This window comes from Copadichromis virginalis, linkage group LG19 (assembly GCF_057382275.1).
Source record: "Copadichromis virginalis isolate Kocher_CV1m ecotype Utaka linkage group LG19, C_Virginalis_male_GT1.1, whole genome shotgun sequence".
In the NCBI taxonomy this organism is placed as follows: Eukaryota; Metazoa; Chordata; class Actinopteri; order Cichliformes; family Cichlidae; genus Copadichromis; species Copadichromis virginalis.
Window position 1 is genome coordinate 6285520 of NC_140636.1, and position 27344 is coordinate 6312863.

At 44.8% G+C, this 27344-nt stretch overlaps 1 protein-coding gene across 2 annotated transcripts in view; it reads left to right on the forward strand.

Moving 5' to 3' along the window:
- vps8 (VPS8 subunit of CORVET complex) overlaps positions 1-27344 on the forward strand; it is a 75597-nt gene that overhangs the window by 46549 nt on the left and 1704 nt on the right. The window contains exons 22-44 of one of the 2 annotated variants that reach the window (XM_085441521.1): positions 35-124; positions 1143-1194; positions 1281-1323; positions 1551-1623; positions 2593-2712; positions 3827-3898; positions 4495-4614; positions 5243-5299; positions 6003-6085; positions 6688-6772; positions 6880-6978; positions 9386-9475; positions 10951-10997; positions 11359-11503; positions 17438-17527; positions 19267-19443; positions 19520-19601; positions 21124-21206; positions 22308-22388; positions 23184-23353; positions 24583-24751; positions 26014-26067; positions 26398-26478. In XM_085441521.1, the coding sequence (XP_085297647.1) occupies positions 35-124; positions 1143-1194; positions 1281-1323; positions 1551-1623; positions 2593-2712; positions 3827-3898; positions 4495-4614; positions 5243-5299; positions 6003-6085; positions 6688-6772; positions 6880-6978; positions 9386-9475; positions 10951-10997; positions 11359-11503; positions 17438-17527; positions 19267-19443; positions 19520-19601; positions 21124-21206; positions 22308-22388; positions 23184-23353; positions 24583-24751; positions 26014-26067; positions 26398-26478 (2163 nt within the window). The other variant, XM_085441522.1, reaches the window with a different exon arrangement.

The window sequence follows — 27344 nt, forward strand, 5'->3', positions numbered from 1 at the left end:
ATAAATGGTCCTGTGTGTGTCTGTGTGTGTGTAGGTGGTCCAAGTATGTTGGGAGAACCAGCTCTATGATGCAATGATCTACGTTTTCAACAGTGGGATGAATGACTACATCACTCCAATGGAGGTCGGTCCTTTTGTCTCATAGCAGGGCAGTTTCTTTACAGAAGCATTATTTTATTGTCTGACATGAATTCGAGTAATGAAAATGTGTCATTTTAAGAGACAACAAAGGTTCCAAAGTACGAAAAGTAAGTGTTACTAAAAAGATGGATGAGACTAATGTGGTTGCTTAGCAAAAAGCCAGCGATGTGATTGGGTATAAAAAGGTATGTTAGTGAGGCGGCGTGACTAATCTGCAAAACTGCATCTACAAATACTCATTAATCAACAGTATGCAACACAGGCTCCATCAGAGCTGAAATGTATGCACAGGTTTTAGATCAGAATGTCCACACAATGTCTGTTAGCAAGACAATGCTAAACCTCATGCTACATCTATTCCCACAGCATGGCTTTGTAGTAGCAACTCTATAAACACTGAAGGTCTGTGCAGGCATGAAAACAAAAGTACAACACGGGCGACCCGGGACTGTTGAGCAGCAGGAATCTGCTATCAGACAAGAATGGGACAACAGCCGAACTCACGTCATTGTCATTATCCAAGTACAGCCACTACAACAATGTTTACAGTATCAGTCAGAGGGCAGGAGACAATATAAGGCTTCCTCTCACTTTTATTCAGTGGCAAAGTGTCATTTCATCAGTTTTTGTCCTTATGCATCAGTTTTTATTTAGTTATCGTCTCATTTCATCAGAAATAAAGGTTAATGAACATTTAGGTGAGATGGTGAGATGAACACTGCATTCAGTTCAGTTTTTCCATCTACGTGGATTTAAATGAGAATGATTCATAAAAATCCCGTTTGTTGGGCAGTCTGTCAGGCAGATGTAGAGGGTTGCCATGGCAGCAGAGCTGATTCAGTCATTTGGAGAAGACGGGCCTCCATCTGCACCACGTACTGGTGCATGATGGGTAACAGTTTGTTCACTGATCGTCTCCAAAGCTTTTTCTTTTTTAACAAACCTTTAAAAAAACATCTGAATCGATTGATTCATTGATTGATAAATCCTCTTTATTTCAGAAACTCTTTGCAGTGATTGGTCCAACACTTAAGGAGGGAAGGAGCCTAACAGGTAAAAACCACATTTGATCCGTTGTTGTCCATCTTGATAGCAAAGCTTTTCATCAAATAAATCTCTGCATTTCTGTTCTTGGTTAGATGAGAACGTGGTAATGGGAAACAAACTACTCGTGTACATAAGGTAACTCATCCTCAGTTTATTGTAGCATAAACCCCTGTTTAGCATAAATGCTACGTTTACTGTGGACGAGCAGTCGAACGTTTATTGTGATTTTAAGCTCGTGGCTTTAGGTTTGTGCACCTGAGTCGAATCTTTGTATTATGTACACACCACTGTTTATGCATATATCTGACAATATATGGTGTGTGTGTGTGTGTGTGTGTGTGTGTGTGTGTGTGTGCGCGTAGCTGTTGTCTTGCAGGGAGGGCGTATCCACTTGGAGATATCCCAGAAGACCTTGTGGTTCAAGTCAAGAACCAGGTATGCAGATACAGTTGTACTGATTAACTACGCTGTCCTGTGATTATAAATCACAGCGCCTGCAGGTCCATCAATACTGTGAACGTCTATTATCAGTGAAGACTGTTGCTCTTGCTGGTTGGTAACAGAAATACTAGCTGGTTAAACACATTTTTTCCCGGTTCAGTTCATTCTGATAGCACCAGTCACGAGACGCTCCAGCAGAGTAAACTGGACACAACCAACCACAGCGATGTGCTGATGTTAGCGTGTAAGGAAACACGGCTAAGGACAGTTTTAGTGATATAGCAGAGGAATATAGCTGGTTGGGTCAGTGCCCTCCCAGCCTGTTTTCAAAATCAGCTGGATGTTTGCCACACTATCATGCTCACTATAATAGGGACTAATTTAGTCTCATAAGCCTTCTGGGTCAGGGCCTTCCCAGAAGGGAAAGCAGGAATGGCATTCAAGTCTTGGAGATCATCACTCACAGCGTGATTCAGTTTGGGATTGTTAGAGGAACACCAGACGATGATCTGAGATCAGATTTGTGATCCTCAAACTCAAAGGAAATCTTAAAAAAGATTCAACCTTTAATCTTCGTGTGAAGCCATTTTTTTCTTTGGATGCACATTTGGGGTCATTGCTCTGCTGAAAGGTGAAATTCGTCCTCGTCGTCAGCATTCCAGCAGACACACTTTTGTATCACATTTAACATCATTTCTTGTTTTTTCTGTCTGCTTGGGTACAACATGCAGGGTCCACACAGCTCAGCATCGCCTCAGGTGTGACTGTTAGAAGGGTTTGTTTACGGCATCATCTGTTGAGCAGCTCTGGGAGTTTTAGACTCGCTGGTTTGTCTCATCGGATTATCTGACGCAGAAATCAGTCACCGGGAACATCCGTGGATTAATCCCAGAGAAACCTTTCAGTGATGCCTTTTTTCTAAACACTGGTAACTAATGTTTGACATGTTCTTGTGTCTGTCAGGTTTTTGACTTCCTAATCCGTCTCCACTCAGCCGACTCGTCCGAGGAAGAGGACGTTTTCCCATTCATTCGTACACTCCTCCACTTTGACACCAGGGAATTTCTCAATGTTCTCGCCATGGTGAGATTAAAATTTTAAATGTAATCAGAATGTATTCAGATCTGGGTTTTTATTTTGTTTGTTGTTGTTTGTGGTTTAGCCTGGCGTGGTTTGATGGTTTAATGGTTTACCCAGTTGGCTGGTTTCCCTGGTTCGACTGCAGGAGAAGATGCAAATTCCCCTGGGAAGATCGTCTGTCATTAAATGTGGCAAACAGCGACAATCATGAACATAAAGAATCTTACAAAGAGTGGGCATACAGAGCAGCAGCATGCAGAGACAGTGATCAAACACAGTGCGCTCTGCATGCACAGTATCCAAATTCTTTTCTGGGTTTATTGGGCGTCAAGTTAAGCTCTTTGGTATCAACTTGGAGTAGATAACTTTATATAGATACTTCTCCAAGTTCCTCACATCTTAGCTAGCTCCGTCACACAGCATTTATCAGTGCGCTTCAATGCTAACATGCACATTTTTTGTTTTTAGACGTTGAATTCACGGGTCAGTGTTTTGGACTGTCATTTCTGACAGTTGTTACTGTGTCAGAGGACTCCAACACAGCTTACTTTACAAACAGGAGGAAGAGTGTGATGCCAGGGGAGCTGAGCAGGTATGCAGGGAGCTCCAAGCTTAACATGAGTCCAGCCTTTTCTTTAATGTCTGTTTGCTTTGCAGTGGGAATCAGAGTTGACAGGCAGGGTTGCAAAGGGGAGGGGTCAGGAAAAGTCAAGACTTGGGCACTGGGCCGAAACGTCAGGGAAGTGGAAAACTGCACGCTAAGTATTACTGAGTGTGTGCGACTACAACGATCTGATGATGCCTGGAGTTTTATACTGAGTGGCAGAGGAAACCAGGCGTGTCAGCTAAGGACGCAGACGACAACGTGTGTGCTCCGTGTCCTCTGAAGGAAAGGAAAAGTGGCGTTCCCTTAACGCAGAGAGGCAGAGTGAACGTGAAGCGGCAGGTCGGCACTGGGAGACCACCACAGTACCCTGAAAGATCACCTTTAGGGCACAAGTGTAGATGTATGCTAATAACCACAGAGTGCAGACCGATGTGGGAGTTTCCCTCAAAAAGGGAAATGTTACTTTTATGGTTGTTCTTCACTCATTATGATGTTCTCACTTCTTTCTAGACATTTGAGGACTTTAAAAATGACAAGCAGGCCCTTGAGTACCAGCAGAGGATAGTGGACATCTTACTTCAGGTAAAACCACAATGTGGGCAGTGAGCACAGGACGCACACGCCGGCTGTGAAGAACTCTTTATTACTATGTGTGGCGGCGGCTTTCCAGCGCTGGCCGCCCACACTCTGCTCTTCTTGTTTCCAGCTGCCCCACAGCCTTCCTGACACGACACCCTGTGTGTGTCGGGTCTTTCTTATGGACATGACTTTCAGATGCTGTTCTTCATCTGTTTGTTTGTAGGCCTCACACTTTTGTGAAGGAAACACTGAACACCAATTAAACAAAACCGCTGCGCTATCTTTGGCATTTCATAGATCCAGTTAGTGGATGCAAATAAAAAATAGTCTGAAAACGTCAGTCCTTGCGTCTTTGACTGAGTGATTCAGTGTTAAGTTGATGGAAATGGTCTGGGACCAGGACTGCACTGAAAACACTTTGGAAGTCCTTCAGAAACTAAATCTGGCTCCAGACTTTTGCACAGTGCTGTAGATAAAACCCAAAATAAGAAATTCTTTATTTTTTACCATATTTGGGAAATAAAGCGGACTTAATGGCAAACGTCTACTCGTGTAGTACGGTGCAGTCATGACTGTGGTTTGCGTTTCTGTTTCTCTAGGTAATGGTGGACAACGCAGACTTCACTCCCTCCCAAGTGGGCGGGCTCTTCACCTTTTTAGCTCGTCAGTTGGCCAAACCAGACAACACCCTGTTTGTGAACAGGAAGCTCTTTGATCAGGTGACCAGTAGCTGTTATACGTTCAGTCTTTTTTTGAGCTAGGCCGTCCTCGAAGCAATTTCAATGTTTATTCAGCATTTCTGATTTGACTACCTCACGGCCTGAGCACAAAAACACATGACCATGAACAGATTGATTTCCTAATTTGGATCACACCATCGAATCCTGCCTGGATTTAGAGGAGGAACTAGAACCATTATTCTCCTTGAGAAGCAGCTTCCAGATGTGTGACGTAGCACAAACACAAACCTGTTTTCTCTGCTTGCTTACTTGTGTTGAAATAAATGAGGTTTTGATTCTGTGTTGTTCACAGCTTGAGCGTATCTGTACAGGTGAACTGCATCAGGCAGCCGCCTGCACCTCTCTGTTTGCAAAGTGTTCATTCCTCTGGCAAAGTCGTGTCTGTGCACACAAAGTGTTTAGACTTTATTAACATATTAGTGTAACATATGAAGGATTGAAGATGATCTAGTCTTAGCAACCTCTCGCAGATGTAACGAGACTTAAGCCAGACGGACTCTCGACTATGACCTGAAAACAAGTCGATGACGTTTCACCTTTGAGTCTTTAAATGAATTGGTTTGTCTTTCCTCTTTCTGATCTTTCAATGATCTCATTGTCTGTGCAGGTGCTGGAGTTCCTTTGTTGTCCGGACGATGATTCCCGACACACTGAAAGGCAGCAGGTTAAATACACAAACCTCCGTCTCTCTCGTGACCTTGCGCTTGCTCGCCGCTCTCAACAGTTGCCTTGGTGCCGATAGGCGTCAGCGAGCTCCAGCGTGTCGACCTCCTGGCACAGGAACCAGACGCAGCGTTTTCTAAAACACTGGCGTGGTCGCCTGCTTTGTGCTCTGGTTGTAAATGTGCGTCAGGATCACGGACTGCTGGGAGTGCAGGTCCTCGGAGCCCTACGGCTGATGCTGGCAGCAGTATTCAGCTTTGTTCACACATCATAGAAAATACACCAAATGTTTACACTGAGAAAAGGAACCGTTTTAAGACAAACATGAGCTCATTTTGAATTTGGCATTCGGAGCAGCACATCTGAAAGTCTGTGTTTCCCACAGCGCAGCATCCCTCCTTCTTTTAACTACAGTCTGTAAACGGCAGCGAGCAGCTGCTGGACTTCAGCGGTGTTCTTGTCTGACATACAGCTGTGGGCAGGATCATCGTTTCACTGAACGGTTCTCCTTCCAGGATCGGCTGATTGTACAGAATACATCTTTAATAACTGTGAGACCTCGTAGATTAGAGAAAATCCAGACTTGAGCACCCGAGTCACTAAAGATGCTGCGTCATTAGAGCGTAAATGAGAACCTTTGACCACAACTACTGCATTCAGCTGCTGATTCAAGCGTAATAACTAACTTTGTGATTGATTTAAAGGTTCTGCTGGAGCTCCTGCAGGTCGGGGGCGTGGTCCAGTTTAATGAAGAAAGACTCCTGATGCTGGCAGAGAAAGCCAAGTTGTAAGTAGCTGAACACAACGAAGGAGAATTCAGTTTTAACAACTTTTAACTGCAGCATTTATCAACACGTATGCAAACTTTGCATGAGCAACTTTTAGTTCACTCCTGATTTAACTGACTGCTGTGGTTCCACCAGCCTTTGAAGGAAAAATGTCTCTTTGAGTTTTCTTGCTTTAAACAAGTGCACACTGAGGGCAACAGATGAACCAAGCAGAGTTTGGATTTGTTTGGCAAAAACCTGAAATCGTGTGTAAACCTGGACTCAGAGAAGGGAAAGTTGAGAAGTTTCTAAATGTGAAGGTTACTGATAGATTTGTCCGTATGAACAGTGCAAAGCACAAAGCCATGTGAGTGAGAGAAAATACACAGTGTTTTATTGCTGCTTTAACTTTGTCAGTATTTGATATGCACGACATATTTGTGATACACCAATTTCACTCTTGTGCATTTTCACATCAACACATATAGGAGTGTGGATCTTTTGCCTTACATACGTTACCTGTGAAAACAGCTGAGAGAGTTTATATATGAACACATCATGTAATTCAAATGGTAGCAATGCTGCAGGATTTTCTTCTTATTATCATGTGTTTTGCCACCAGCTACCAAATCTGTGAATTTCTTTATGAGAAGAATCATCAGTATGACATGATCATTGACTGCTACCTGAAAGACCCCCTCAGAAAGGTGAGATTATTCAGGTCATTTGACTTAAAAGTGTAAACTTGCAAATGTATTATGCTGTATATGTAGATATTATATCTATGGAATAATTGAGTGTGACTGTTTGTCAGTGGGAAATCTTTAACTACATCCACAACCTGCTGTCCATGCCTGGATACAGCCACGAGGAAAAACAACGAGTCAAGAGCAAAGTGCTGAAGCACATAAGGGTTAGTACACACACACACACACACACACAGAGCTGTGCATTACATCCTGGTGCTTATTACTGTGGTAGATGGTGGGTTGAGTGTGACAGTCACAGGCTAAATGGGTCACATTGGTAGGTGTTTAATGAGAGATTTCTAACATTTCTGACAGTGGTTAGCAGGCTGTAGGTCGCTCACTCTGTCAATAGCAGAGTGTTCACAAAAGAGCCTGTTCTGACTCTGACTGCTGTGAGTCCACTTTGGTTTCTTTTTTGACTCAAAGTCTTTTTTTACAAACGTGTATTTGCAATATATGCGTCACTGTTACTGTGAAGGGTCGACAGTTAGTACAAGTATTTGTAATTTTGTGCTTCAACATGAAAGACAATCAACATGGGATTAAAGTGGAAGCTTTAATTCAAGAGGTTTAACAACAGTGTGGCCTTAACTGTCCCAAATGACAGAAGCTCAGAAATCAGTCTGGTCTGAAGGTCCGTCAGATGTCTTGGATGTCCTTCGTCTATGGGCATACAGATGCTGTTTCCTGTCTGTAGATGCTCTGGCAGGCTTTTGTTGTTGACACCTCAAGCTGCTCCTTGTTTGCGGTTCTCTCTTGTTGTGTTTAGTGCATTAAATAAAAGAAATCAACAGCTGTTTTTGGTCTTTTGTTAGTTTTATTCTTGTAGAAATGATTTCAGTCCACACAGGAAGCAGACCCTATAGTTTCCTGCCACATCTTTATTACCCTGTTGCCAGGCAGAAATGCAGTCACCCTACACAGATCAAACACAGGATGTATGTAGTAGATATGATAATGAAGTCTTATCTATTCAGAGAAAGGAAACCGGACGCTGTCTGAGTTTGGGAGGTTCCATGCCTGCACTTGCCTTACCGAGGGTTAAGCATTGATGTGCCACTGCAGGAAGAAAGTCTTAGTACATAACAAATAATGTTTTTCACTCTGAAGCTGCTGCGTTGGATCACGATTAGATGAATAACAATAATGTGTACTGTATTGATCCCCGTGGGGAAATTCCTCTCTGCATTGAACCTGATCACTCAGTGAAGCAGTGGGCAGCCATTAGGCGCCCGGGGAGCAGTGTGTAGGGACGGTGCCTTGCTCAGGGGTACCTCAAGGGTAGCCGTTCAGGGGAATCGAACCCCTGACCTTCTGATCACGGGTCCAACACTTTACCCACTGAGCTAGCTATCTTCTTGTCTTGAGGATCTCTCGGGTTGCTTCTGCAGTTTTCTGTGGTCGTCTCCCGTCTGCACTCTGAGCTGCTGTCTGCAGTCTGCAGCGCGCCCTGTACACGTCACAGGTTATCCTGATGCTTCTGTCAGCACACCATCAGTTAACACTTGGTTTCAGTTGACACACATGCTCATCCTTATTTCAGTGTCTCGACGAAGTTAAGACCTGGATGGCCTCAAATTTTCTTAATTTTAACGAGGAAAAAACTGAAGCGATCATCTTTGGATCAAGCTGCTATTCTAGTACCCCGGATCTGCACACTTTGGCACCTTGTGTTAAACCGCATGCCAAAAATCTGGGGGTTATCCCTGATAATAAGTTTACCTTTGAGTAACAGATTAACTCTGTTGTACAGCGGTCCTTTTTTAAATCTTATCCAAGGTGAGATCATTCTTATCTTTTAAAAAACTAAAACGGGCAGTTCACGCTTTTATGGACCACTGTAATCCTTCATATGTAGCTGTTAGCCAGCGTTGTCTAGCACGGCTCCAGCTGGTCCAGAGCGCTGCAGCTCGTCTCCTGACACGAAGAGACGCAAACACGTTTCCCCGGTGCTCGCCGCACTGGCTCCCAGTCCGCTTTAGAATTAAATCCAACATTTTATTGATGAATATAAAGTGCTGAACGGTCAGGCTCCAGAGTATCTGTCTGACTGGCTGCAGCCTTATTTGAGCTCTTAGATCAAGTGATCTCTTGCTCCTGGCCACGTCTGAGTCCAGGCTGCTTCAGAGAGGTGACGCAAATCTGTCATTGATATTGTTTGTTACTGTGTAATCTTTCATCTTTGTGCAGCACTTTGGCCAACATTTTGCTGTTATTAAATGTGCTATATAAATAAAAACAAAGTAAAAAACCAACATGGCCTCGTGGGGTCTTTGTGTAAACACAGCTGTAATTCTCAGACAGTCCGATCTCATCTTGGTCAATGAATTTGAAATATTCTGTGATTGCAGATGCAAAACGGATTACAAAATATCAACCTAAACACTCAGAGACTAAGTAGACATGAACTAATAGTTGAAGCACTTGCAGTCTGCTTGAATCCCAGTTTGCTGCTATTTTTAAATGTTTCCCTTTTTTCCACATGTCTGTATTTGCAAATTCAGGAGGATGAATGAAGGATGAAACTGTCTGACCAAAAATACCAAAACATTTTGTAACATACCTTCACAGGACGTGGTGACCCTTGACCCCAGCAAATCAGCTGACTTAGTGCTGTTTCATTTCACCTCCGAGGTGCAGGACATCGTCTCTGAGCTTCAGGTGAGGTCAACAGAAATACTGATGTTATTCCTCGTTGCAGTTTCTGAAGCCTAATCAAAGCCTCGAACAGCACAAATATTAAAACCTGAGGACTGCTGTCCAAACCTTTGCCTTCTTCGTTTGTTGTGTATCAGATAAAATACATATGTTGTGCATTTTCCAAAGGGCTGTAAACAGTACAGTATTTACAATAGTCTTCATATCGCACTTTTCTACTTCATGCAGCATGCCTCATTCACACATGCATGTTTTTCTCTCCATAACTGCTTTTTATCTAACATTCACACTCTCATCAGTGAATTGCAGAGCAGGGTTCAGTATCTTGTCCACAGATGCAGACTCGAGCAGCCAGGGGTCAAACAACCAACCTTAGAATTAGTAGATGCTCTAACTCGTGAGCTACAGCCTCCCAGTTTCCGTTCATTTGTCTCTTAAGTCATAATGTTGGGCTTCAAGTCTAATTTTAGTCCCTCTTTCAGAGCCGTTGCCAGAGCTCCTATCAGAGGATGCTGAGATAGTTTGACTCTTATGAAACTGAAGACCAGTTTTTGGAGGATTGCTAAACAGTGATTGTGTAAGGGTTGTGTCACAGTGAGCTCTGGTAGTGCTCTTTCTGTGGGGCGATCGTGGCTCAAGAGTTGGGAGTTCGTCTTGTAATCGAAAGGTTGCCGGTTCGAGCCCCGGCTTGGGCAGTCTCGGTCGTTGTGTCCTTGGGCAAGACGACGTTGCCTACTGGTGGTGGTCAGAGGGCCCGGTGGCGCCAGTGTCCGGCAGCCTCGCCTCTGTCAGTGCCCCAGGGTGGCTGTGGCTACAATGTAGCTGCCATCAGTGTGTGGATGATGGATGACTGGATGTGTAAAGCGCTTCGGGGTCCCTAGTGGGGACTAGTAAAGCGCTATACAAATACATTTACCATTTCTGTCCCTGCTCACACAAAGGAACAGATACTAGTCCTGCTTCTGGTTTGATCCCCATCTAGAGCTCTGTTTGGCTCTTGTCATGTAGCAGCTCGTCTCCTCTCATGTTGAGGCGCAGCAAACCTGTGTGAATGTGACATCCTGGAGGAGCTGGACTACCTGTAACCTGTGATACAATCTTTTGACAAGGACACTAGAAAAGCAAAACTAGAAAAAAGATCATTCAGCAGGGATGAAGAGAAAGCAGTGGTCTCCATCACATCAGTAGGTTGGTGGTTCCATCCCTGGCTGCTCCAGTCAGCATGCCAAATATCCCTGGGCAAGATACTAACCCCAAGTCGCTCTCCGGTGTGTGATTGTTAGATGAGGCCTGTTGTATAAAGTGCTTTGAGTGCTTCAGGAGAGTAGAAAAGTGCTATATAATCGATCCATTCACCATCAAAGCAGGTTAAATGCATAGAAACTGTTTCCTAATAAGACATATTGGTGCTTTATACTCTGATATTCTCCTATTTTTTGAGTGATTATGTAAAATATTCTTCTTCTCTCTCTCTCAAGGATGATCAGCTGCTTTTCAATTTCCTCAACTGCCTCTTGGAGCCACGGTACGGTGTGCGTTTTACCATCTGCCGTCTTAAGCTTTGATTATGCTCTCTTGCAGACACAGCTGGAGATGTTATTGCCAAGTAGTTCTGCTGTTATACTCCTGTTTAAGTCAGGTGCATAGTTGGTGCCATGTAAATTGTCCAGCTGTGAGTGTGTCGTCAGGAAAGATTGGGAGGCACGCAAATGTTTGCACAGAGCTTTGTGGGGACCCTTGTGCTCAGCATCTGATAGTGAAAATCACTTGGACATGAGCAGAAGCCAGCAGACTTGCAGATGCACAAAGTTGAATCAATCCCGCATTTCTCTCTCTCATCCTAATTATGTTCTTCTTCTCCTTATGTGGTCATCTGCTCTTCTCAGGGAAGGCCCTCATTCAGGGTCCATCTTACCTCAAGAAGGTGACCTCCATGAGCTTCTGCTGGATTTAATGTGCCGCTTTGCCCCAGACCAGCTTCTGAGCTTTCTCCACACCTCCCAGCACTACAGACTAGAAGATGCAATACAAGTACTATTATAATTCTTCTTTGCATGTTTCTGTGTACAGAAGTTAAAAACCAAATTATTCCATAAACAGCTGCATTAGTTAATGTATGGAGTAATCTTGAGTGTGTCTGGGTAGAACATAGTTTCTATAGCTATATATAGAAGCCGCGATAGAAGCCGCGATAGAAGCTGTGATAGAAGCCGCAATAGAAGCTGTGATAGAAGCCGCGATAGAAGCTGTGATAGAAGCTCTGATAGAAACTGTGATAGAAGCTCTGATAGAAGCTGTGATAGAAGCCGCGATAGAAGCCGTGATAGAAGCTGTGATAGAAGCTGTGATAGAAGCCGCGATAGAAGCTGTGATAGAAGCTGTGATAGAAGCCGTGATAGAAGCCGCGATAGAAGCTGTGATAGAAACTGTGATAGAAGCTGTGATAGAAGCTGTGATAGAAGCCGCGATAGAAGCCGCGATAGAAGCTCTGATAGAAGCTGTGATAGAAGCCGTGATAGAAGCCGCGATAGAAGCCGCGATAGAAGCTGTGATAGAAGCCGTGATAGAAGCCGTGATAGAAGCTGTGATAGAAGCCGCGATAGAAGCTGCGATAGAAACTGTGGTAGAAGCCACGGTAGAAGCCGCGATAGAAGCTCTGATAGAAGCTGTGATAGAAGCCGCGATAGAAGCCGTGATAGAAGCTGTGATAGAAGCCGCGATAGAAGCCGTGATAGAAGCTGTGATAGAAGCCGCGATAGAAGCCGCGATAGAAGCTCTGATAGAAGCTGTGATAGAAGCCGTGATAGAAGCCGTGATAGAAGCCGTGATAGAAGCTGCGATAGAAGCCGCGGTAGAAGCCGCGATAGAAGCTCTGATAGAAGCTCTGATAGAAGCTGTGATAGAAGCTGTGATAGAAGCCGCGATAGAAGCCGCGATAGAAGCTCTGATAGAAGCTGTGATAGAAGCCGTGATAGAAGCTGCGATAGAAGCCGCGATAGAAGCCGCGGTAGAAGCCGCGATAGAAGCTCTGATAGAAGCTGTGATAGAAGCTGTGATAGAAGCCGCGATAGAAGCTGTGATAGAAGCTCTGATAGAAGCTCTGAAAGAAGCTGTGATAGAAGCTCTGATAGAAGCTGTGATAGAAGCTCTGATAGAAGCCGCGATAGAAGCTGTGATAGAAGCTCTGATAGAAGCCGCGATAGAAGCCGTGATAGAAGCTGTGATAGAAGCCGCGGTAGAAGCCGCGATAGAAGCTCTGATAGAAGCTGTGATAGAAGCCGTGATAGAAGCCGCGATAGAAGCCGCGATAGAAGCCGCGATAGAAGCTGTGATAGAAGCTGTGATAGAAGCCGCGATAGAAGCTCTGATAGAAGCTCTGATAGAAACTGCGATAGAAGCTGCGATAGAAGCTCTGATAGAAGCTGTGATAGAAGCTGTGATAGAAGCTGTGATAGAAGCCGCGATAGAAGCTCTGATAGAAGCTGTGATAGAAGCCGCGATAGAAGCCGCGATAGAAGCTGTGATAGAAGCCGCGATAGAAGCTGCGATAGAAGCCGTGATAGAAGCCGCGGTAGAAGCCGCGATAGAAGCCGCGATAGAAGCTGTGATAGAAGCCGCGATAGAAGCCGCGATAGAAGCTCTGATAGAAGCTGTGATAGACCCGCGATAGAAGCCGCGATAGAAGCCGTGATAGAAGCTGTGATAGAAGCCGTGATAGAAGCCGCGATAGAAGCCGCGATAGAAGCTGTGATAGAAGCCGTGATAGAAGCTGTGATAGAAGCTGTGATAGAAGCCGCGGTAGAAGCTGCGATAGAAGCTCTGATAGAAGCTCTGATAGAAGCTGTGATAGAAGCCGCGATAGAAGCCGTGATAGAAGCTCTGATAGAAGCTGCGATAGAAGCCGTGATAGAAGCTGTGATAGAAGCCGCGATAGAAGCCGCGATAGAAGCTCTGATAGAAGCCGTGATAGAAGCCGCGATAGAAGCTGCGGTAGAAGCTGCGGTAGAAGCCGCGGTAGAAGCCGCGATAGAAGCTCTGATAGAAGCTGTGATAGAAGCCGCGATAGAAGCCGTGATAGAAGCTGTGATAGAAGCCGTGGTAGAAGCCGCGGTAGAAGCTGCGATAGAAGCCGTGATAGAAGCTCTGATAGAAGCCGCGATAGAAGCCGCGATAGAAGCCGTGATAGAAGCCGCGATAGAAGCCGCGATAGAAGCTGTGATAGAAGCTGTGATAGAAGCCGCGGTAGAAGCTGCGATAGAAGCCGCGATAGAAGCTGTGATAGAAGCCGCGATAGAAGCTGTGATAGAAGCCGTGATAGAAGCTGTGATAGAAGCCGCGATAGAAGCCGCGATAGAAGCTCTGATAGAAGCCGTGATCGAAGCCGCGATAGAAGCCGCGATAGAAGCTGTGATAGAAGCTGTGATAGAAGCCGCGATAGAAGCCGCGATAGAAGCCGTGATAGAAGCTGTGATAGAAGCTGTGATAGAAGCTCTGATAGAAGCCGTGATAGAAGCTCTGATAGAAGCCGCGATAGAAGCTGTGATAGAAGCTCTGATAGAAGCCGCGATAGAAGCTGTGATAGAAGCTCTGATAGAAGCTGTGATAGAAGCTCTGATAGAAGCTGTGATAGAAGCTCTGATAGAAGCCGCGATAGAAGCTGTGATAGAAGCTGTGATAGAAGCTCTGATAGAAGCCGCGATAGAAGCCGTGATAGAAGCCGCGATAGAAGCCGCGATAGAAGCCGTGATAGAAGCCGTGATAGAAGCTGTGATAGAAGCCGCGATAGAAGCCGCGATAGAAGCTCTGATAGAAGCTGTGATAGAAGCTGTGATAGAAGCCACGATAGAAGCTCTGATAGAAGCTGTGATAGAAGCCGCGATAGAAGCCGTGATAGAAGCTCTGATAGAAGCCGTGATAGAAGCAGAGATAGAAGCCGCGATAGAAGCCGCGATAGAAGCCGCGATAGAAGCTCTGATAGAAGCTGCGGTAGAAGCCGCGATAGAAGCCGTGATAGAAGCTCTGATAGAAGCTGCGGTAGAAGCCGCGATAGAAGCTGTGATAGAAGCCGCGGTAGAAGCCGCGATAGAAGCTGCGATAGAAGCGGCGATAGAAGCTCTGATAGAAGCTGTGATAGAAGCCGCGATAGAAGCTGTGATAGAAGCCGCGATAGAAGCTGTGATAGAAGCCGCGGTAGAAGCCGCGATAGAAGCTGCGATAGAAGCTGCGATAGAAGCTCTGATAGAAGCTGTGATAGAAGCCCCGATAGAAGCTGCGATAGAAGCCGCGATAGAAGCTGTGATAGAAGCTGTGATAGAAGCTGCGATAGAAGCTCTGATAGAAGCTGTGATAGAAGCCGCGATAGAAGCCGCGATAGAAGCTGTGATAGAAGCTGTGATAGAAGCCGCGATAGAAGCTGTGATAGAAGCTGTGATAGAAGCCGCGGTAGAAGCCGCGATAGAAGCTGCGATAGAAGCCGCGGTAGAAGCCGCGATAGAAGCCGCGATAGAAGCTGTGATAGAAGCTCTGATAGAAGCTGTGATAGAAGCCGCGATAGAAGCTGCGATAGAAGCTGTGATAGAAGCTGCGATAGAAGCTGCGATAGAAGCTGCGATAGAAGCTGCGATAGAAGCCGCGATAGAAGCCGCGATAGAAGCCGCGATAGAAGCTGTGATAGAAGCTCTGATAGAAGCTGTGATAGAAGCCACGATAGAAGCTGTGATAGAAGCCGCGGTAGAAGCTGCGATAGAAGCCGCGATAGAAGCCGCGATAGAAGCTGCGATAGAAGCTGCGATAGAAGCCGCGATAGAAGCCGCGATAGAAGCTGTGATAGAAGCCGCGATAGAAGCTGTGATAGAAGCTCTGATAGAAGCTGTGATAGAAGCCGCGATAGAAGCTCTGATAGAAGCCGCGGTAGAAGCTGTGATAGAAGCTGTGATAGAAGCCGCGGTAGAAGCCGCGATAGAAGCTGTGATAGAAGCTGTGATAGAAGCTGTGATAGAAGCCGCGGTAGAAGCCGCGATAGAAGCTGCGATAGAAGCTGCGATAGAAGCTCTGATAGAAGCTGTGATAGAAGCCCCGATAGAAGCTGCGATAGAAGCTCTGATAGAAGCTGTGATAGAAGCCGCGATAGAAGCTGTGATAGAAGCCGCGGTAGAAGCTGCGATAGAAGCCGCGATAGAAGCCGCGATAGAAGCTGCGATAGAAGCTGCGATAGAAGCCGCGATAGAAGCCGCGATAGAAGCTGTGATAGAAGCCGCGATAGAAGCTGTGATAGAAGCTCTGATAGAAGCTGTGATAGAAGCCGCGATAGAAGCTGTGATAGAAGCCGCGGTAGAAGCTGTGATAGAAGCTGTGATAGAAGCCGCGGTAGAAGCCGCGATAGAAGCTGCGATAGAAGCTGTGATAGAAGCTGTGATAGAAGCCGCGGTAGAAGCCGCGATAGAAGCTGCGATAGAAGCTGCGATAGAAGCTCTGATAGAAGCTGTGATAGAAGCCCCGATAGAAGCTGCGATAGAAGCCGCGATAGAAGCTGTGATAGAAGCTGTGATAGAAGCTGCGATAGAAGCTCTGATAGAAGCTGTGATAGAAGCCGCGATAGAAGCCGCGATAGAAGCTGCGATAGAAGCTGTGATAGAAGCCGCGATAGAAGCTGTGATAGAAGCTGTGATAGAAGCTGTGATAGAAGCCGCGATAGAAGCTGCGATAGAAGCTGTGATAGAAGCCGCGATAGAAGCTGCGATAGAAGCCGCGATAGAAGCCGCGATAGAAGCTGCGATAGAAGCTGTGATAGAAGCCGCGATAGAAGCTGTGATAGAAGCTCTGATAGAAGCTGTGATAGAAGCCGCGATAGAAGCTGTGATAGAAGCCGCGGTAGAAGCCGCGATAGAAGCCGCGATAGAAGCTGTGATAGAAGCTCTGATAGAAGCTGTGATAGAAGCCGCGATAGAAGCTGTGATAGAAGCTGCGATAGAAGCCGCGATAGAAGCCGCGATAGAAGCTGCGATAGAAGCTGCGATAGAAGCCGCGATAGAAGCCGCGATAGAAGCTGTGATAGAAGCCGCGATAGAAGCTGTGATAGAAGCTCTGATAGAAGCTGTGATAGAAGCCGCGATAGAAGCTGTGATAGAAGCCGCGGTAGAAGCCGCGATAGAAGCCGCGATAGAAGCCGCGATAGAAGCTGCGATAGAAGCTGCGATAGAAGCCGCGATAGAAGCCGCGATAGAAGCTGTGATAGAAGCCGCGATAGAAGCTGTGATAGAAGCTCTGATAGAAGCTGTGATAGAAGCCGCGATAGAAGCTGTGATAGAAGCCGCGGTAGAAGCTGTGATAGAAGCTGTGATAGAAGCCGCGGTAGAAGCCGCGATAGAAGCTGTGATAGAAGCTGTGATAGAAGCCGCGGTAGAAGCCGCGATAGAAGCTTTGGGGTCCTCGTCGTTGAGATAACTCACTGGGTTTCAGCTCTTCAGGTGGGAAGAAGATTAAAGGTTTTTGTAGTCTTTCATAGCTTCATTTGCCTTCAAGCTGCTTTTTTAGAAGTTTTACTGCAGTCTGTTAAGTATCTACAGATCCACCAGGACACCGAACTAACCTCATCTTAAGAAGAAGAGATGTCTGCGCAGCTGTGATGATGAAATTGTTGCCTAGAGTCAGGATGAACACTTTAAATGCAGTTGAACTCTTTTTCTTGCTGTTGACTGTGCACAGTGCACGCATGCTCGACACAGTGTAGGAAATACGATTTAAAATGTAAATTTAAATTCACAAGTCTTAAATGGGTGTTTTCAAATATAAGAAATTACACAGGGTGTAAGGATGAGCTACACCCTGAGTGTCAATCATAAACACAGCAAGCTGGAGCAGCTCAGTGGAAAGAATCAAGCAGCATGTTAGTCGTGACTGCACAGGTAAGCATCCTGCAGCCAGACTGAGGCGACCGTGTTAAACATTCAATGTTTTTATCTCTAGATAACTCAGAAGCACCACTGCAACGAAGCTACAGCCTACCTGCTGGAGATGAAAGGAGATGTTCACGGAGCATTTGCTGTCTCATTAGAGGTAACAGCATAACATCAAAATACCAATTCAGCTGATTTATATAGCAACACTTGCGATTTAAACTGTGAGGTAAAGACTCTACAATATTTATGCTCTAATCGTAAACCTTTTTAACTCGAGACAACAAGCAATGACCTTACTGCCTTACTGCCCACTTTGTTGGGCTGCCACGCTGTCACATCCTTTTGACATCAGAGCTGTTTTAATTCTTGGTGGCATCGAGGTGCTGAAACATTCGTCAGAGGTTCTGATTGATCTTCACACCAGAGGTCCTCTGGGCGGGGTGACTGGTTCTTATATGGTGCTTTTCTACTCTTCTGAGCACTCAAAGCGCTTTATACAACTTGTGCATTCACCCATTCACACCAGCACATTTTTCTAAGTGCTTTCTAGCTAACATTCACACACATGCATGTATCTCGCCCAAGGATATTTGACTAGGGGAAGTCAGGAATCGAACCACCAACCTTCTGATCAGTAGATGACCTGCTCTACCGCCTGAGCTGGTCATCTGAGTATATTCAGGAAACCAGTTTGAGATTGTTTGAGCTTTGTGACGTGATGCGTTATCCTGCTGGAAGCAGCCATCATGTACACTGTGGTTGTAAAGGGACGGGCAATACTTTGGCAGGATGTAGCATTTAAACAATGTTTAATTAAGCGTTGTGCGATATGACAAAATGAAAACATCTATTGTTTCATATTATACGCTGTTGTTTGTTTCGCGGCGTCGCAAAACTGTTTACGGCAATATTTTTTCATGGTCTGGATGGTCACCGCGTGGATGCAGGCACAGAGAAAACCAGAGAAGATGGCGGCTGTTACAACTTATGTGTAGAAATGTATCGTTTAATGCATCGGTCAAAACACTCGACGCCCAGCTGAAAACACTTCACACAAGCTGCCCAAGAGTCACTGAGCTGACAGGAAAAGCTGTGCTTTATATCGTTCTCGGGACGAGAACTGTGACATATCTGAGATTTCTGTCGTGTCGCACAGTTCTAACTTAATTGGTACTTAGAGACCTAAAGTGTGCTACACACAGGGCTGGATGGATCCATGTTTTCATGTTCATGTCAAATTCTGATCTTCCTGTCTGAATGTTGCTGTAGAAATTGCGGCTCATCAAATTAGTGTTTCCTGGCTTCTGTTGTGAAAAGTGTTGGCTCAGTTTCCTGTTCTTAGCTGAAGTGGTGCCTCCTGTAATCGGCTCCTGCTGTAGCCCTTTAAGAATAACTGGCTTTAATGAGCCGTCGTCTGAGCTACTGTTTCCTTCGCATCAGCTCGATGCAGAATACCTATACTCCTCAGACTGCAGCATCAATGAGGCATTTTTGCTCAGAGAATTGCTCACTGGGTAGTTTCTTTTCTGTAAACCCTACAAGATGGTTTTGTGGGCAAATCCAAGCCCATCAATCAGCCTGTCTGTCACCAACAACCATGTTCAAAGTCACTTTGCACCCAAACCTTCCCAGTTTCACTTTGAACTTCAGCAGCTTGGCCTGAATGCACTTAGCAGCTGCTGTGTGATTGGCTGAGTCAATACTCTCATTGCAAAGCAGATGAACACGTGTAACAAAGTGACCTGTAAGTGGTATGTTGGTGTTTACACAGACAGTGTTTTTCATTGTGAAGTAAAACATTTTCATACTTAAAATAGTGAAAGACCAGGTTGTTATACTGCTGCTGTCTTATGGATGTAATTGTTGTGTCAAAAAGCTTTTTTGCTCTCTGTGAAGACCCTGAAGGAAACACTGTGTGCTCTGACTGCTGAGAGTGACAGTGGAGCGAAGGATGGGAGATGGGACGAGGCTGTAAGAACTGAATCGGTGCTGATGAAATTAAAGGAGTCTGTGAATGACATCATTGTCTTCTGTCATCGAAGTTGTCAGGGCCTGGACCAGAAACAGAGAGAGGTGGGTGCTGTGCGCGGGTACGCTTGCTGTGAAGAACTGGCATTGCTAGTTATTCCTTGTTTTCCTTATCTCACAGGTTCTCTGGTTTCCACTGTTGGACACAATGATGGCGTCTCAGAAACAAGTAAAGGGGCTCAATGCTAAACACACCTCTGACGGTAACAGTTTGCATGCATCACTACACATGTAAACAAAGATGCCTCACTATGACGATGCTTCCTCTCTAGTCTTTCAGATCTGTGCAGCTCTCTGATGGCTTTTTGTAAATTTAACACATTTTGTTAAAGTATAAAAAGCTACTGATGCTGAGCTCCCTCGGTCAGACAAACTGACCAGTTCTGTGATTCAACAAAGCCAAAAACAGCCATTGCCTAATAACCTGAATATGACGAGCTAGTAACCCTTTGTTCAGTGCAGTTTTATAGTGATTATAAGCTTGTGCTACGGCAGGAGATGGGACAAATACAACTACAGTGTGAAACACACTGTCAGGCCAGCGTTACACATCAAGTTTAGGTTTTGATGTTGATGTTCAACCACAGTGGTGGAAAAACTACTGAGACTCTTTAGTTAAAGTCCTACCGCCTCATTTTAGACCAGTGGTCCCCAACCCCCGGGCCTCGGACCGGTACTGGTCCGTGAGTCGTTTGGTACCGGGCCGCGAGAGTTGAGGTTCAGGTATGAAATATCTGGTTTTCTGGGTTTTTATCGGTTTTCAGCGTTATTTTGTTATCCTTTTTATCGTTGACTCGGTTTTCCTGGGTCTTTTCACGTGTGTTATGAATAAATCTTTTTTCGGTACCAGTACTAGTTTTATTTTGTTGCATTTATCCGCAACACCTTAAAGGCCGGTCCATGAAAATGTTGTCGGGCATAAACCGGTCCGTGGTTGGAGACCGCTGTTTTAGACTAGAGCATTTAAAAATGTCAAATGATCCTAGTTATTTTGTCTGTATGTGCTCAAACAAAGCTCAGTGTGTTTACCTTTGTTTGATAGAATATGCAGCACTCCCTTAAAAGAATATTTCATTGACCCAGGACCAGTATTACCTCCTTCCCATTGTCCTTCCTGCCCGCTCTCAGGGTTCAGCAGTGACCGGTGGGTCACGTTAGCATAGCTCAGGAGATAAAGCGAACCCTCCACTGTTCTGAACACTGATGGTTTGATCCTGCATGCCAGAGCTTAGAGCTTGTATTAAGTGAAAAAAAAGAGCCAATGGAACAAGTGAAAATTCTCCAGATCCAAGATGCACCGTCTCAAAACAAGTCCCCATATCTCACTGAAATGTTGCTCTGTAGCTGATTGTGTCTTATTTTAAGTGTGATGAGATATTTTGACTAGAAATTAGACAAATATACTTGCAGTGAACCCAGTGCAGACATAACTGAGTCTGAGTTTATTCAGTGAGAATGTCCGGGGGGCTGAGCAGGGTGATGAATATGCTGTAGTCCTCAGCACTGATGGGCTAGCTCACTGTGGGGAGCTGATTTGACGACATGAACTTTGTTTCAAAGGAAATAAAACAGTTTAGCTCTAACTGCAGAAGGATCCGTGAGACTGTTTGAGCTGTGATTTTGTTGCTCATCAGAGAGAAAATTGTACAAGCGTTTTTTTGTTATTGTTTTGTTATTGAATCAGTTCTTGGTGTGGCTAATTCATCATGTCTGTAAATGTCTTAGTGCTGAAGGAGCTCACGATGAAGGTTCTCAATGCTATGAGCAGCTTTATTTCTTTACCTGCCATCATTCAACAGATCCTGCAGGTTTGTATGCAGTCTGTCCGTGCATCTATATGCACACACACACACACACACACACACACACACACACACACACACACACACACACACAGTACGGTGAGAAATTCTTAAACCCACCCTTCATGTGTCTTGCTGCATGCTCAGTCATCCTGGTAAGTAAATGACGTGAAGGTGAGTCCATCCTACCTGCAGCGGCATCGCAGACCACGCCCGCCACAATAATAGAGCAATTCTTTATTTAATTATAAACTTTGTCCTAATTCTGTCCTGTGTTTTAACTATTGAATAATAAAAAGGAAACATCACAAAAACACTTAAGGTCATGAAAATCAATTGAGATTTAGCGATTCAACGAGGCATCCACCTTATTTATCGAAAAGTATCGTTATCGGTGATACTGGCCCGTATTTACTTGGTATCGGATCGATACCAAAATATGCAGTGTGGCACACCACGACCTCCCAGCCCATTGTTCTTTCAGTGATGCTAGTTCAGTCGTTGTGCAAATGTGGAAACCTGCAGTCAGCTGAGACTGAGTCACCTGGATGAGTGAAACGTTTTTATCAGGTCCTCCGGCTGAAGGATGTGTTCATCCACCGTTCATCAGAACGGCTGCTTCTCCTACAGCACAATCTAGAATTTATTCCAGCATAACCTTTGCTCTCAGTCACAGACAGTTGATTACAAAGTCTGTGACGGATCATGAGCCAGACGAGCTACTGCATCACTGACGCTCCCACAGAGAAAAGTTTCACATGAATTCCAGTCATTTTGTAGTAAATACTCTTGGTTTCTTTGTGTGGTCCGACATCGCCCCAGTTTGACGACATTTAAATTATGTTAGCATTGAGTTTAATGCAAGCTAAGGCTCGTTTCATTATTTGGACTTATTTTACTGTTTAACAACATGTTTGTTCAGATTGGTCAAACAATCCTATGAACAGTAGCAGCAGTTTATACCAACACAGCAATTAATTACTGGCTGTGTTTACATCCTGATTTAGCTTAATCTTATTTGTCTGTGCCACAGAGCACCAGACATATGGTCACACTGTTCACTGACACTGCGTAACATCAGACTGCATCTGCCTGCTTGTTTGTTAGGATCCAGTGTATGGCAAAGGCAAGCTGGCGGAGATTCAAGGCCTCATTCTGGGTATGCTGGACACGTTTAACTATGAACAGGTAAGACGTGTGTGTGTGTGTGTGTGTGTGTGTGTGTGTGTGTGTGTGTGTGTGTGTGTGTGTGTGTGTGTGTGTGTGTGTGTGTGTGTGTGTGTGTGTGTGGCAAAGTGCTACTGAGCGGTGTACCAGGGGCACGGCGAAAAGTTGTTGTACCATAGGCACGAGAAAAGTTGTTGTACCATAGGCACGAGAAAAGCTGTCGTACCAGGGGCACGGAGAAAAGTTGTTGTACCATAGGCACGAGAAAAGTTGTTGTACCATAGGCACGAGAAAAGCTGTCATACCAGGGGCACGGAGAAAAGTTGTTGTACCATAGGCACGAGAAAAGTTGTCGTACCATAGGCACGAGCAGTGTGTGTGTGTGTGTGTGTGAATTGCAGGTAATATTTGTGCTCTAAACAGCTGTTTGAGTTGGGTATATGAAAGGAACCATATTATAGAGACGTGTCTCCATGGACAATAGCATTGTATGATGACGTGTTAATAATCGTTGTTTGCCAGGAGCAAAAACAGATGAATCAGAACCTCTCGAGCTTTTACACACATGTTGCTGTTTGCATGAATGCAGACATATGCCTTTGGAAACGTTTTCAGCATAGCATAGACATTACCGCCCGTTTCAACCCATCATTACCATCTGATGGGTTGAAACGGGCGGTTTGTGCTGCTCATGTAGTCATGGTGTGACAATAATCTTTAGCCTTGATCTGTGAAGGAAACACGTTATTCTAATTACACATTTTGAACTCTTTATGGCACATGAATGTAGACATAACTAACAAAAAAATGTTTCAGACTTTACTTGAAACAACCACCAATCTGTTGAACTACGACCTCCACTGGTCCCTGGCTCACCTGCGTGCTGCTGTCACAAGAGGACTCCACCCACGACAAGACTGCTGTAACATCTGCCTCCAGCAGTACAAGAGGAGGCAGGACGCATCTGAGGAGATCATTGTTTTCAGGTGACACACACGCATTATATATGTATACATATGTGTGTGTGTTTACATGGGAAACTCTTCCAGCTCCTTTACTTTTTGTATAATCATGTTTGCACTCCATGTTTCTTCTTTTGTTATTGCCAAAGTGTCATTAGCACGCATCATGACTGTAACTCAGTATTAGTTTATGAACATTGAATAACACATTAACAAACCAATGTTCTGTTAATCAGTCGTGACACCTTGTTTATACAATATTTAAGACTTAAAAGGCTCACAGCTGATCATACCCAGGTCTTGGTAACAAGTAACAAACTGAATCATCTTTTTATAAACTTTATCTTGAATAACTATTTTCTGATCTGCTCTTCACCCGCAGAGCCTGTATGACCTGTTACATGTCGTCTCATGTCTGTGTCCTATAATTTTAATGATCTCATCATTTTCCATATAATCAATAAGCCATTTGTGATTAAGATGCCGTCATGGAGAGTTTTACCAACATGATAAGCTAGTGAACTAAGCAATCTTGTGCAAAATCTAAAGTTAAGTAATGTTGTCATTGAGCATCAGTGAAGTCTTGTAGGCAGTCATCGTCCGAGGATAATGGCCTGACCAAAACAACTGAAATGATTCAATTCAGGTTTATTAAATAACACAAATTTAAACAACAGTTTTGTCAAAGCGCATCAAACTGTAAGTTAAAGACTCGATTCTTTTAGAGAAAAAGCCCAACAATCAGACAGTTTGCTGTGAGCAACACGTGGAGACAGCGGGAAGGAAAAACTCCCTTTTAACAGGAAGAAACCTGCAGCAGAACCAGGCTCAGGGAGGGGCGGGGCCATCTGCTGCGACCGGTTAGTGATGATGGGAGGGAGAAGGAAAACCAAATAAGTTGAGGAGAAAACAGTCAGTGATCTTCATTAACAGCCAGTCAGTCAGAATGACCTGCTCTGGGAGTGCCTTAATGCACACAGCAGCAATAATGTCTGAAAGACCTCAATGCAAACCACGTAATGCTAAAGCCCAGCAGAGGCCCTATGAGACAAAAAGCAGACCCGGTCTACTGATTGAATTTTACACCGCCCCATCCAGATTATGCCAGAAGTTTTGGTTATGGCTCATTATTAGAACCCTTGGCCCACAGCTCACAGATCCCTTCACTAGGCTTTCTTAGATGGAACTTGTTGCTAAAAGCAAAACAATCCATAGACATTAAAATGACTGTTTATGAATGTCTGTCTCTCCAGCTGTGGTCACCTGTACCACCTGCAGTGCCTGCAGCAAAAGGATTGTGTGTGGGGCTGTGCTTCAGAGCTGCAGCGGCAGTGGAGGTGCTACAAGTGTTCGGCCATCCACGGAGGAAGAGTCGGGCCTTCCACTGAACCAAAGAGAGGCCGTAGCACATCTCTGGCACAGGTGTGTGTGTGTGTGTGTGTGTGTGTGTGTGTGTGTGTGACAGTGAAAGAAGATATGTCAGTGCTTTAACCCAGCATGAAATGATAGAAGTTTGTTCAAAAATACAACAAGCACCGAGCTAAAGCAAAATGTATTCTGCTCACATGTTCACCTTTATGGCTGTGTGGAATCAGACAGTACAGATGTGACTGCAGACGTTCAGCAGGGGTTTAGAAAGCGTAGCATTAACTGTTGTCTCCCATTTTCAGTGGCTTGAAGCGATTTTGTCAGACAGCCCACAGTCTCATCTTTCCTTGTTATTGTGTTGCAAATAGGGCTGATTAAAGCTCTGGTCATTCCAAGCACTGAACCTGCAGCTGGAGCTGACCCTTTGGCACAGATGTTGATGCAGTTAAAGGAGAAAAACCAAACAGCTAATCCAACAAGAAAGGACACAGCAGGGGTGTCACACTCATTTTAAACGGGGGACCACCTACAGCCCACTCTTCTCTGTCAGTGTGAAGACGTTACATATTTAACTGTTTTTCTACATGATGAAGAAAAAGACAGGAATCCATCAGCACGACTCTTTGGATTTAAATTGTAAGAAATAAAACGTCAGATCATTTCAGACTTTCCAGTTTTTGTTTTTTAGTCATAAAGAAACAGAACTTTCTACAGCAGAGAGTGGATACAGAAACTAAGAGATTTCTTACAGCCTAATTAGTTTCCTTTGGTACTGAACAGCAGAAATGAGGCTTTCTTGTCAGAGGTCATTTTTGAGGGGAAAACAGCAGCTGTACAAAACAGCTGGTTCATAAAAGCAAGCGAGTAATGCAGAACATACCAGCATCAACCTTTGATGGGAAACTGGTGGGCTTTTATTGTGGTGGAAGCATGGCAGCGAAGCCAAGATAAATTCATGACGATGTTTTGCTGTTGGTTCGATGAGTTTTGGTCGTCGAGTCTGTGCGATGTGGTAACACGCGTGTGCGTGCTGCCGGGGCGTCCGTGTTGACGTCTTTCTGTGCAATCTGTTTACCTGATCTTTAATGGCTGCTTTATCTGTTTGGTGTTTCTGTGGACACACACGTTTGTATTTAAATGACACATTTGATACATCCTATTAACCCAGATGCTCTGGTGTTGCGTTTCATGACATGGGCGGAGCTGGGCGGCCTTCCAAACCTTGCTGTTTTGATTTCATTGTTGAGTCCAAGGATGAGGAACGTTGTACTGAAACTAACATGGCTGAAACAACGCTGTCCCTCTCTGTGCCACAGACACATGTGACATCAGCACGCCAAGACACAGGGGCGTCGGCTCTCAGGAAGAAGGTAGGTTTGATCGACCCCCGGGCGTCGCGCTGTGGCCCTCTGCTGATCTGTTTCTGCTCAAACGTTTTCTGAGCAATAACTCTGAAATCATGGATCACGTACACAACTTATTCTATTCAAATCTCAGTTTGTAGTTTAATGTCAACATTAATGTCAACAGCATTCTGTAGTTAACGTGAGTCTCATCAATCGAATGTGAGACGGATCAAACTAATAACTATGTTGCAGTTCTGGTTTCTTTCTAAATTACTGTCATTTTTGCACTTTTTACACAATATGTAACAAATGACATCGTAATAGAGCGTCTGTGGTGTATGTGCTGTGACGCAGGTGTTCACTGAGGCAGCACTGGACCTTCAGCAGGAGCAGTCCTGGGATGAAATCCGCTGCTTATACCGAGGACCATCCAGGGTATTAAAACGAGCGCATTTTCATTAGGACATGACAGATTCCACTGATGCTGAAATTAATGTGACGCAGTGCTTGTTGTTTTTTGTTATAGTTTAAAAACAGTTATCATTACACAACAGCAGTAAAAACAAACACAAGCAGGTGATCCTACAGGTGAGTTTGTGTGCTTGTGTACTGCTCTGAAATGTCAAACAATCAAGATGTGATTGACGTGCAGGCTTGTTGCACAGAAGTGTTGCATTAGCTATTTTTACACAAAACGACATTTTCAGAGGCTCAGAAGTAACTGGATGGACCGATAAGCAGTTTCTTGGCAGGTTGAGCCACGAAACTGGTAAAAAAGCAGTCTTTGCTTATCCAGTTATTTCAGTGCACGTAGCCTTGGTAGGGTGTGTCCATCTGTGGGACCAGCACCCCAAAACAGGAAGTCCCCGTTTATCTAATCCTGATGTATGTTTCTGTGGGTCAGCAGGCAGTGCAGAGTCTAGGAGTTGATGAGCGAGGCCACTGGTTTCTGAATGTCTACCCTCCCTCCTCCACTGGGAGGAACCCTGAGTTGCCTTGCAGGCCCAGTATTCATCAGCCCCCCCTCTAGATCAGTGCCAAGCCACTCAGTTGAACTGTTAGAAATCTGGAGTAAATTGTAAGAGCTATTTAAACTCTATTAATAATAATGTATTGCATTTATACAGCGCTTTTCAGGACCCCTCAAAGCGCTTTACAATGCCACTATTCATCCACTCTCACATTCACACACTGGTGGAGGCAGCTACAGTTGTAGCCACAGCTGCCCTGGGGCAGACTGACAGAGGCGAGGCTGCCATATCGCGCCATCGGCCCCTCTGACCAACACCAGTAGGCGGTAG